A 12,529-nucleotide genomic window follows, 5' to 3' on the forward strand; every position below is an offset into this window, starting at 1 on the left:
CGGTGGTGGCGTTGCCAGCGCCCATGTGCTGCCGTGACACGCCGGCCGTGGGGATTCCACTCTACAGCAGCTCCAAATCTTATTTTCCACAGGCAAGCTTCACGGGCAGCTCACTCGCATGAAGGATTTTACCATTAATACTACCAAAACCAAACCATCTGGTCACTAGCGAGTGTGGGGTTAACACCTAAAAGGACAAGCAGGGAGAAAAAAAAAAAAAAAAAGAGATTTTTGTGAAAGGTGTGAATATAAATGAAAAAACGCTGATTTCTCCTTCTGATTTACAAGTCCCTGGATGGGAGCAGTGGTGGCAGCCGGGAGCCCCGTGCTTTGCCATCACCACAGCCACTGCCGGGAGCAAGCCGGGGCCACTGCGGGAGGATGATGGAGGCACCAGACTGGTTTGAAGGCCGGTGTTAATGAACTGGTGTTAACGGGCTGGTGTTAATGGGCACCATGATGGTGAGGGATGGGATTAGGCGACGCTGGAGCTGCGCAGGGGTTGGAGCCGGAGTTGGCCGGGCGTTGTTCCGTGTGGGCTTTCACTGGAGAGTGAAGAGTCAAGCTGCAGAGTAACTCCCCCGTGCAGACAAGATTGTGAACCACGTCGTTTTAATTATGCCGGTGCGTATTTCACTCATTTGGTTAAGCCTGGGAGCTACAGAAAGAGCTATTTCCAGGTGTGCTTGTTTAATTACCATGTGCCCTTTATTAACCATCACACGCAGCCGTGTGGCTGGTGTTTGTCAGGCTCTGCAGCCGGGGCAGGTTTGCAGCCACCGGCATCGCGATGGCCCCGCTCACGCCTCTGCACGTCCCTGGGACACGCACATGGACTCCGCTCGGGTCAGATAAATGGGTTTTAACCTGATTTTTGCTGTAATCTCTGCATCGGCAGGCCCTCATCACGCAGATGATAAAACCCAGCTCCCGCAGCTGGGGCCCTGCGGGGTGTCACCAGGCAGCTCCTGCCGGCCACGCTGGGGGGCCAGCCGGCCCGTGCCCCTGAGCCAAGTGGCCACCCCATCCCGGCACCCCCCGGGCACCTCTGGGCCATGTGTGTTTGCAAAACAGCTTTTGTTTGCTTAACTTCTTGCACTCCAGCACGCAGAGGCACAGCTCCCGCTGCCCCGCTCCCTCTGCTTGCCCCGCGGCCGCAGGCAGGGACGGGGTGACGGTCCCTCTGCCCAGGGCGGGCAGCCCAGCACCAGCCCTGCCATCCCACCCCCGCAAAAAATAGCAGCTTTCGGGTGCTTTATTTGCACTTTCCTTTTCTGAACTTGCCTTAAAAAGACGCAGAAGGGCTCAGTTTTCAAAGAAACAGCATTTAAATGACGTTCTGCCCTGCTCGTCCGGCTCTTGGCTGTAGTCTCTGCTGTATGAAGCAACAAGCATGCATGGTACGTGGCGGGATTTTAACTGTAATTCATGGACAGATATAAAAATGCCAAATTTATTATAAATTTTATTTGGCAGGGTTTGAACGTTACTGGTTCAGCAGCGCCTCTTTCTGTGCTGCCTTTGCAGCAGCTTCTGTTCAACTGCTCGGCTCGCAAAATTTATTGCCGTTGTCCGTGACTTGCAGTAATTCTCCATGTTTTCAAATAATCCCAGGAAGAGTTAAAACAGAGCCTCTGCCTTAGTCTACATTCATTACAAAGCATGTGGGGGCAAAGTCTGTTTTTCCTGACACCCCTGGTAAATCCTGTGGGCTCGGCCAGGAAAATTGCCATCCAGGACATAAGGGGATACACTTTGAATTTCAAAATCATGCCAGCGAGAGTGGGGCAGGAGCGGTGTGGGGACTGGGGGCCACCAAAACATGGGTCCCAGTGTCACAGTCGGCGCTTGGGCAAGGCTCTTACCCCCCTCAGCTGCTATTTCAGGCTGAGCCAGGCACTGCCGGATCCATGACAGGGCACAAGGTCTTACTGGTACCGGTCACTATCCCCCTGGGCTGATACATCAGGAGTCACGTCAATAGTCTCGGGATGGAAGGTTTGGGATGCAGGATGCTGCTGGGTTTTGTTGCCCATGGGGCCATTGCAGTGGGATGCAGAGCACTCCCAGGCATGGATTTGGCCTGGCCCTGCTGGGATTTGCCCATTTTTCACCACCTAATGCAGAGGCAATAGGGTTTTGGGTGCCCCTCAGGCAACCCCTTTCCCATCTTCTCTCTCTTTACCATCAGAAAGCTTTTCCCATCATCAAACCCTAAGCTCTCCCTGCTGCTGCTGGAGCCTATTCCTCCTTATCTGATCCCTGCGGCAGTATCTCTTCCCTCCTTTGCAGTCCCTGCTGACAGCGGGCAGTCCCCCAGACCTCCCCCAGCCAAGCAGGGTGGATGTTGTGAGACCGAAGGGATGGGGTTTGTTTCATCTGTTCTCACCCTTCTTCTGGCTCTGCCCCGCTCTCTTGATGTGCATCCCACACGTAGCACCCACCAGCCCTGCTCATCCATCTCACACACCTTAACCAACGGGAAACTTGAGGAAAAGCCCATAAACCAGGTGGGAAACAAGGACCGGATTTGCAGAGTGCTTATACTAAGGGAAACCATCCTTCACTGGTTAATCAGAAAGAAATGGCCACGCACAAACCCATCGCTTCTGCCTGGGCAGCACGTTGGGGCAGCCCTGCAAGGATGCACGGGATGATGAGCCTTAACACGAGCATGTGGCTCCAGTGTCCCCACATGCCGTGACCAATATTTACAGTGATTTCCACAGTCAACAGCTTATGGTGGGCGCAGAGAGTCACCAAACTCCCCTCTGCCTGTGGCGGCAAATTGTCCCATCCCTGGTGCAAGCGCAACGCGCTCCGTTTGCACACAGAAACCCTCCCAATCCCCATTCTGATGATATTTCTCACTGCACGGGATGCGCCTGGCACAGGGGCTCGCCTCTGTCTGCCCCTCTCCATGTATTTGCTTCTTGCAAATGGGCCAGAGCCAGCCCAGCGCGGGAGCTGCCGGAGGATTTTGGCCCTGTCTGATGCAGAACAGACTCCCCGTAAATTTCCCTTGGTTTAATCTCGCCGCTGAGCTGGGGGTGGGGGCTTCCCTATGAACTCAGGTTGTTACTAACTCACCTGCCTGCTGGCAGGGCTGGTACAAACCGATGGTGATGAGACCGTGATTTTCGCTTCCAGCTCCGGTGGTGGAATGCAGGATGCACTCGGTGCCTCCCTCCATCCACCTAATGTACCCTCCCTGCTGCTGGAATAACTTTTCTGATGCCCCCTTCCACAGGGGCGGCTCCTAGGTGGGTTTTGCAAAGCTATTTGGGGCTTGGGAAAGCATTTGCATTCAGATGGGGCTGGGGGCAGGTGCAAGGACACCTTGTCAGCCCTTCGGTTGTGACAGCCGGGGCTTGTGCCCCAAATACCTCTCAAATCTCTTTAGGGCCTGGAAAATAGATGACACCCACTCCCGGAATCACAGTCGCCCCGAGGCCATCCCAGCCTGTGGTTGGAGCAGCAGTGCCTGGCAGAGCTCATCGGCTCATCGCTGGGGCCCTGCAAGCCCCCGGGGCTGCGCGGGGGCATTTCTGAAGCTCCCACGGGATGCAGGTGAAGCTCTGATGGGATGTGAGTGAAACACTGCTGGGTTTGGGGCAGTTGTCAGCTTTCTGCCTGCCTCTGCCTGCGCTGGCAGGGAGGGCTGTGGAACAGAGCATCATTGACCCGCTCTTGAGCCCATCCTTTGTATGCGCCGCTGCCTTCTCCCTAACAAAGCCTATTTTCTCGTGTCCCACAAGCTTTGTGCCGTCCCCCGAATGACGTCCGTGGGAGGCAAAGACAGTGCTCCAGACCTTCTGCCCATCCCCACGGCTCCCCGTGATTCTCCTCGTGCCCACCACGACCAGGATTGCCCGGAGACCCCTGCCCCAAAATCCTCACCATCATCCAGCCCCTCCTGGGCTTTCCCTTCAGACTCGACAACCCCCCCCCCCCCAGGAGCTCCTGCCCTGGCCTGGGGGTGCAAGAGGGATGCCCGGGGGTATGGGGGTGGTGGGGAGGGGGTGCAGGGGAGATGCCCAGGAGATATGGGGAGGGAGGGATGGGAAAGGGGGGAGGTGGAGTGGGATATGCCTGTGGGGGGTAGTGCAGAGGGATGGGGGGCATGCCTGAGGGAATGTAGGGGGAAATCGGGGGTATGGGGGGTGGGGGGTGGGGGTGGGGGGTGGTGGTATGCAGGCAGGATGCCCGAGGATCAGTGCCAGGGGGTTGCAGAGGTGGGGGAGGTTCAGGTTGGCTACCCAGGGGCGTGCAGGGGTCTACCTGGGAAGTGGAGTAGGGGGATGGCTGAGGGGATGTGGGGGATCTGTCTGGGGGGGTGCAGGGGGCTGCTGGGGAGCGGAGCTGGGAGAATGCATAGGAGGCTGCCTAGGGGGGTGCAGGGGGGGGGAATGCCCGTGGGGATGCGGGGCCACAAGGGACGATGCAGGGGGAAATCCAGAGGGCAGTGCTGGGGCATGCAGGGAGGATGCAGGGGGGTACAAGGGGGTGTCTGGGGACATGGAAGAGGATACGGTGGGGGGGGTGGTTCTGGGGAGCAGCACTGGGACATGCAGGGGGAATGCAGGGGGGTTTCTGGGGAGCTGCACCGCGGCATGTAGGGGGGGTACAGGAGGTTGTCCGGAGATGTGCGGGGGGGAGGGGGGGGGAATGCAGGGGGACGCAGGAGGTTGTCCAGGGACCTGCAAGGAGTTGTCTGGGGAGCTGCACGCAGGGAAGGGGGGGGGCTGCGGAGGTGTACAGGGAGGGGGGGGGGGCGTTCCAGGGAGCAGTATCGGGCACGCAGGGGGGGGCTGCAGGGGTCGCGGGGGATGCCCAGCAGCCTCCCCATCCCACCCCCCCCCCCCCCCCCCCCCGGGGCGCCCGTTTTCCCGGCCTGCCCTCACCCCCCCCCCCCCCCTCCACCTCCACCCCCCCTCTTCTCCTTTTTCCTCAGAGCATCCCCCCGCCCCCGCCGGGCTCCGGGGCCGCTTTAAAAGGCGCAGCTCCCCGCTCCGCCCAGCTCGGCACCGCGGAGCCGCACCATGCCCGCCGCAGCCGGCCCCGGCCCGGGGAGCGCGGCCGCCCCGCCGCCCCCCCCCCGCCCCTGCCTGCTGCTCCTGGCGCTGGTGCTGAGCGGGAGCGGGGCCGCCGCCGAGCCCCCCCGCACCGTCTATACCAACCACTGGGCCGTGAGGGTGCGGGGGGGGCCCGCCGAGGCCGCCCGCCTCGCTGCCGCCTACGGGTATATCAGCCTAGGGCAGGTAAGGGGCAGGGGGGTGGGCGGGGGGTGGGCGATCCTGGAGCCGTCGGGGGTCGTCGGAGTGGGGAGGTGAGGGGGGGGGGGTCCCCGGGAGTTGTTGGGGCTCCCGGGAGTGGGAGTTGCAGGGGGACTTGCAGCGGGAGTCTGCGGGGGGGGTCTGGGGTTGCAGAGGAGGTGGGGGGTCCCGGCACCGGGAGTGTGCGGGGGGGGGTCCTGGCATCGGAGAAGAGATGGGGGTCTCGGCACCGGGAGTGTGCGGGGGGGGGGGGTCCTGGCATCGGAGAAGAGATGGGGGTCTCGGCACCGGGAGTGTGCGGGGGGGGGTCCCGGCATCGGAGAAGAGATGGGGGGTCCCGGCACCGGGAGTGTGCGGCGGAGGTCCCGGCACCGGAGAAGAGATGGGGGGTCCCGGCACCGGGAGTGTGCGGGGGGGGGTCCTGGCACCGGAGAAGAGATGGGGGGTCCCGGCACCGGGAATGTGCGGGGGGGGGTGTCCCGGCACCGGAGAAGAGATGGGGGGTCCCGGCACCGGGAGTGTGCGGCGGGGGTCCTGGCACCGGAGAAGAGATGGGGGGTCCCGGCACCGGGAGTCTGCGGGGGGGTCCTGGCACCGGAGAGAAGCCAGGGGCTCCGGCACCGGGAGTGTGCGGGGTGGGGGGGAGGGTCCCGGCACTGGGAGTCTCGGCACCGGGAGGGAAGTTGCCGGGGGTCTCGTACTGAGGGTCCCCGCTTCGGGAAGCGGCCGGGGGGGGTCCCGCGGTGATGCCAGAGGTGCCAGGACGGGGTGATGGGCCCCTCCAGCCCCCCCCCCCCCGTAGCGGTCGGGCTGGGGACGATGCAGCTATGCTGGCGGGGGCAGCCCCGGCCCCGCTCCCCACCACCCCCTCCACCACCCCCCTCCCCCGGTTTTTTGGGGTGCCCTCGCCCCGCACAGCCCACTCCCACACCTCCTGGGGGATTGCACAAGTATCTCCCATCCCCGAAAGTTACATTTGTGGATTTAACAAACTTTGGACTCTCTGGCCCGGGTTTATCGGTGATTTTTGGGAACACGAAGAACTTTTGCTTTCAATCCCTCGCAGTACACCGATGGCTTAACGGCGACTTTCAGCATAGCAGCTCTTTTTCCTCTCAATTTCTTCATCCTCTCTGCAAACCCAGATGTGGGCTGATGTCCTCCGAGTTTCCTCCGGAGTTTATCTCCTCCCGTGCCGCCCGGCTGCTCAGAGCTTTTCTGGCTGGGTGGCACTTCAGGTTGTCTTCCTGCCCAAGGTGTCTCCTGGACTATAAATTATAACCTTGCTTTATATTGCAACCCTGCTTTTAAGTATAATTAAAGTCACGGGGTGCTGCATAAACAAATTGTTGGGGGGAGGGGGCTGAATCAGGTTCACTGTCTCCTGCACCGGTTTCTGTGACCTCCCGTGGGGGATAATCCGTCACGTCCCACGCTCTGTTTCCTACCTGCCGTGCTCAGCTCTTGTCCCACCAAGGGAAAAAATCACTTATATTATTCAAATGCCTCTATCACAGCGCTGGGTGACTGGAGTTGTGCAAACCAAAGGGCTTTTTGGTGTTTATCCCTGTTCAGCCAGAGAGTATCTTGATTGAGCTTCCCACCCTCCCAATTTGCATCAACCTAACGTCAGCTCCTGGTTTGGGGTTTTGCTGTGTCCTTTTCCTGCCGGAGCATCTGCTCCTGCTTTCCAGAGCTCATCTCGGTGACGCTGGAGGCATTTGGCCCATGGGCACAGTGTGGCCCTGCCGGAGCATCCATCCCTCCCCCCTGAGCCCTTTCCCCGGGGCTGCCGGGTGCAGGCTGGAGAGCAAGGGAAATATTTCTGTGGTTGCATCAGGGTGTTCCTGGCTCCCGCCTTTCCCGCGGATGCTGGGAGCTCACGCACCGCTGGGGCTTCCCCAGCTGCTCTCAGTGCTCTGCCTTCAGCTCTCCGCCTCCCCCGAGCCCCTCGGGCTTCTCCCATGGGAGCTTGTCCAGGGCTAAACCCCCAGGAACAGCTTTCTCTGCGTGTGGGTGACGTTTGCTGCGTTGTGCTTGGGGTTCGTGGTGTGCGGAGCGCCGTGAGGGCCCGGGTGGCCCCAGCTTCATCCTCTGCTTGAGGAGCTGCCGTGGGCTGTGCCCTCTGAGGGGGCCTGATCCTGCTCAAAACCTGCTGGAAAACCCTGTTAAGGGCATATTACCCAGCCCTGGGGAGACGTTCAGGTGGAGGCAAGTGGTGGACTCCAGCGTGGTGAAGGAGGAGGAAGGGTGACAGTCACGGAGTGACCCAGCTGGGTGCAAGGAAGGCTCAGCCCTGCGTTGGTGGCTGGTGACCTCTTTTCCTCTGAGATGCAATCCCGGGGGCTCCTGGCATTCTCCTGGCTGGGAAAGGCATCGCTGGGATTTGCACACACAGGTATCTGCCCCACATCCGAGCTTGTCCCCCTGTCTTCCCGTGCCCAACCCATTCACCAAGACACCCTTAAAACCCTTCTGGGTCACGGCAGAGCTATATTTCCCATGGGAAACCATTTGCGTCAACTTCTGTTTAAGGGAAGGAAACAATTAAACAAAAGGAAAAAGCTTTTACACCCCCAAACGCCTGCTCATTCCTCCCCGGCCAGCCTTTGTTCGGCGTGCTGTGCCGGGGCGAGCCGGGACAGGCCCTGGCCGAGGGCTGTGCGGTGCTGGTGCCCTGGGCAGCACCTCCGCCGCCGTCCCTGGGGTGGTGACAAGCCTGTTCCTATCCAGGCAACAGGATTTATATGATTTTTTTTTTTTTTTTTTTTTTTTCCTTGGTGTGGTGTCCCAACACTAAATTTTGGGAGGGCTTGCATGTCCTCAGCGGCCTCACTTGCAGTGCAGGAGGCAGACAGGACTTGTTTTGGGCTGGAATTGGAGCTTTCGTGCATTTCTGTCATCTGGGGGGATGCTGGAGTGATGGGTGTCCTCACATCCCCGGCCTCAGTGCTTACTGGGCTGAATCTGGCTGTGACCATCTGAGAATGACATTCCTGGAGGCAGGAACTCAGCAGCTGGAGCTGTTGTCCCCAGTGGGGACTGGTGGTGTCTCCAGGAGGGGAGCAGGCACGGCCTCCCCGGCCAGATCCATCCTCCTGGACCACACCAGCGCCGATGTAGCTGTGTTTTGCAGAAATGGGCTGGTTTGGGCAAGATACCGGAGGACTTCGCTGTGATGGGGAGGGAAGAAACAGGCTCAGCAGTGTCCCAACTGGCTCTAGCGCTGCTCTCAGTGGTGTCCAGCTCTCTAAAGCTCTCCTTTGCCCTGTCTCATTAGCTACAGGCGACCTTGAACCTGCTTGAAATACTAATGGCTGTTAATGAGGCAGGGCAGGCGCTGGGCTCGTCTCCACCTGGCAGTGCATCAGGAGAGCCGGGTGCTGCTGCAGGAGCATCTCCGGGGTGCCTCTCCCTGCCCTGGTGCTAACTTGTGGGGGGCTCACGGGTGGCACCAAGATTTGGGGGAGAAGGGGAAAGGGGGATAGAAAAGGAGATCAGGAGATGGCCAAACCCCTTGCAACCATGCCTCTTTTAAATGCTATTAAGGACCATATTTGTAGAGTAATTCATGTTGGCCAGGACCTCTGGAGGTGTCTGGTCCAACCCCCTAGTTAACTTTGAGGCTAAATCAGGCTGTGCAGAACCTTAGCTGGGTGAGATTCAAAGCTCTTCAAGGATGGAGATCCCACCACCTCCCCAGGCCCGTGTGTCACCACTCTACACAGAGAATTACTCTCTTTATACCCAATTAGGATTTCTCCTCTTGCAACTTGTTGCTTCTCATCCTTTTGCCGTGCATCTCCACATCTCTCTAACTGCCTGGTTCCTGTAGGGGCCATGAGTAGCTCCTTCAGCTTCAAATTCTTCCCTGTGTGGCTGGATGACATTGGCAGGTGTGTGTTTTTGGAAGCAGAGCCATTGACACCCTCAGCGTAGTGACGATAACGTTGCAGGATGCAAAACAGGTTCATGTTGCTTCTGGCTTGCTCCACCTACAGCCCAGGTGAGCCAGGCAGCACCAGCCAGGGGTTCCTCTGCCTCGATTAACAGGGGAGAATAAAACCACCTCATTTTTGTTGAGCTACAAATTCAAGTTACCTCAAAAAAAATCTTAAGTTTCCTCTGAGACTTCATCCCAAAACTGCAACTCAGTTGGGAAAATTAAAATCGACCCTTGTGGGATTGACCTGCCCTGCACGTTCTTGGCAGAAATTAGATGTTGAAAAAAATCAAGGCTGATAGTTGTAAACACGTTTGGGGAGGGAAGGAGCGTGTCTGGAGCTGCTTGGTGTGGACTCCTGGGCTTCGAGTGGGTGGGCTTTGTAACCACAGCTGGTGGCAACCTGGGCTATCTCCTCTGCAGTGGAACTGGGGCCTTTCTGCAGGGGCAGCTATCTTCTTCTGGCTGGTCAGGAGCTGATGGGTGTGATGGCTCGTCTAGGTAGCCAGGAAGGATCAGCCCTTGGTGAAGTCCTGCTACGTGACTCTTGGGTGCTCCCCTGGGTTTTCCAGCGTCCCCAACGCTGTGGCCACAGGGCTGTGGCATCGCTGGTGCTGTACACAGGAGAAAACCCAACTCTCTTGGGTGTCTCCAGTACTCCCATCCCCAGGGGTTGGATTGCAGAGCCCTCACTACCTGACTGATCTTAAGGAGGAGAACAAAGACTTTTCCATTAAAAAAAATGGCATTTTTGAATTTTTCAGAACAACTTAGGCAGGCAGGGGCCTCTGAAAGTCACTGGGTTCATCCTCTGCTCGGAGAAGAGCTGGCTTTCAATTTAGCCCCAACATGAGATAGTTTTTCTTATTCTTTCCTTCCCTAAATCCCAGGAGGACAAGGAACCTGGGACACAAGGTAGTTTTCCTGCTGCTCTGGCCACATATTCCCAGATCCTGGGATGGGGTCATCTCCTTCCTCATCCTCTTGCTGATTTGCATTGCGTGGTAATTTCACATTTATTTCTGAAAAGCTCTGTGCCCACTCTGGTTGAGAACAGAAGCGCTTCTTCAGCTGATGCTTGTTTATAGAGCGTGATCCTGTTACAATGAGTGCCGGAGGGACCGGAGATGAGAATAAACTGAATATTATAAACCTGCAAACTACAGGCTGAGCCGGCGGATGCGAAGCTGAACCACACGGGCTGTGGGATTGGCATTTCCAGGCAGAGTGAGCAAGAGGCAGGGTGGCCTCACGCAAGGTTTCCCTAAAATATGGGGAGGTTGGAGCATCCCCATTCCCTTTCCTAAGTACAAGTGGATTTGAGGAATGGGTTTTAAAAGCCAAATGCAGATTGCAATGAGCAACCGCTTTGCATATAGATGTTAAAGAAAATGCCCAGCTATGTGCTAATGCAAAGAAAAATGCAGTGGGGGGTGGAAGGGAGGATTTAAATGAACTTGAGTGGAAACAAATTACAGAAATCACACTAACGGCAGTAAAATCGGTGAAATGACATTCTGGCATAAAAGGCAGAGCAAAACTAATTAAATATTTAATGCTCGTAAGAGGCACTGGCACATCTCAAGGTATTAAGTGTGATAAAGATGGAAGTAGTTGTCATCATCTGCTTCAGCATCTGGTCCGGACAAACCTGTTTGTTCCTCACTGTCCCATTGCAGCCAGCTCTGGTCTGGCCTCGGGGATGTCACCCTGGCCCCTGGGTCATGCGTGGCCCTGGGGATGTCACACTGGGCTAGCAGCATGGCTTGCCATGGTCCTGTGAGCCAGGCCCGGGGACAGCCATGGGCTCCCTGCAGCATCCAGCTCCTGGCCATGGGACAGGGTTTTTTTGGGGAAAGAAAACTGACCGCAGGGAGAAGGGAATTTATAGCAGAGACCAAATTTGTTCCAAAATGGTGTGACCTGGGAGCGGCGTGCCAGTGAGTGCAGCTTTTGGGTCATTCCCGTCCCTACGGCTGTGAATCCCAGTGGGACACTTGCCACAGGGCGCCTGGCTGGGATTGCCCAGCTCATTGCATGGCCCTGGGATTTTATCTATGCTTTTGGGATGGAAAAAGGAGTCGTGGTGTCTCCAGCTGCTGGAATGAGAAGGCTAGAGGCAGTGCAGCCACCCTGGGGCTTGGCAGGGTGGTGTGGCTGGTTCATTTTTCCCACAAATGCAGGATATTTCAGCTCTGTGCAAGGAAAAAAAGGGCAAAAACTTGTAAAAGAGGAGCATGGGGCTTCCCCGAGGTGAAGGGAGTGAGTGGGGCTGCCTTTTCCAGCTTGCCTTTGCTCCCTGGCTGCACTTACTGCTGGGGAGGGACTGTAGTCTGGGGCATGTGTTCTACACCCTTTGGGAGGGGTGGTTGGTTTGCTTGGAGATCCTGGCTTTTTGACTCCTCCTGCTGCCGTCCCTGAGTCCAGGCGAAGCACATTTATATCCCACGCTTCCCGGGAGCATCTCAGGGCTAGCAGGGGTCGCATTCACCTCTCCTTATGGGGCTGTTCTTGCTGCCAGGGCGAAGCCGGAGCGTCGGGTGGGGAAAGGCAGCACGATGAGGCACAGCTCCCCCGGCTCCGCTGCAGCTGCTGAGCTCATTTTTAGGTCATTATTTCTGCTTGGGAGCTGATGGAAGACAGTTTGAAAAGATGCATTTAATGGGTGAAAATTCATAAAAATGTTTTCCGGGCTCTGTTGTGTCGGTGCAGCATCCGGCCACCAGTGCTGTTTGCCACGGCGGTGGCACTGGGGTTAGTGCCAGCATCCTGCATCCTTCCCCAAACCCCGGCTTTGCCAGGGAGCTTTGGGTTTGTGGTGGGATGCACAGCTGCACAGACGCACAAAGGGATGCAGCCAGCACCAAAATGGGGGGAAACCACGGGAAAACATATTTTTAATTTTTTTTTTTTTTTTTTTTTTTTAAATCTGTTTTTGCAGATTGGGAGCTTGGAAAACTACTACCACTTTCACCACAGCAAGACGTTTAAGCGCTCAACGCTCAGCAGCCGGGGACCACACAACTTCCTCCGCATGGACCCCAAGGTAGGGGGCCGGGCAGCCTGGGGTCCCCCAGCTTCTGCAGGGGCTGGTGGGATGGGGGTCCCTGCTTCCCTCAAAGGAGCCTGTTGGCTTGGTCTGGGTTAAGCGTGAACCCAAGCATCTTGCGATGACATGTTATCCTTGAACCGCAGCCCTGTGCATGCACGGGGTGACTCATTGGACATGAGTACGTAGATCGGTGATGAAAAATACTTAGAAGTGACTAAACGCTAACATCTGTCTGAAAGCCAGGAGGAAGAAAAGGGG

The 12,529-nt window shown here is 57.5% G+C and overlaps 1 protein-coding gene across 1 annotated transcript in view; it reads left to right on the forward strand.

The window, feature by feature from the left end:
• The first annotated feature begins 5,074 nt into the window (after positions 1 to 5,074).
• The window catches only part of PCSK6 (proprotein convertase subtilisin/kexin type 6), a 37,311-nt gene continuing 29,856 nt past the window's right edge, over positions 5,075 to 12,529 (forward strand). The window contains exons 1-2 of the mRNA XM_042804263.1: positions 5,075 to 5,261; positions 12,161 to 12,265. Of these exons, the coding sequence (XP_042660197.1) occupies positions 12,254 to 12,265 (12 nt within the window). The 5' untranslated portion in view covers positions 5,075 to 5,261; positions 12,161 to 12,253. The remainder of the gene's footprint in view (positions 5,262 to 12,160; positions 12,266 to 12,529) is intronic.

This window comes from Tyto alba, unplaced genomic scaffold (assembly GCF_018691265.1).
Source record: "Tyto alba isolate M040663 unplaced genomic scaffold, T.alba_DEE_v4.0 Super-Scaffold_41, whole genome shotgun sequence".
In the NCBI taxonomy this organism is placed as follows: Eukaryota; Metazoa; Chordata; class Aves; order Strigiformes; family Tytonidae; genus Tyto; species Tyto alba.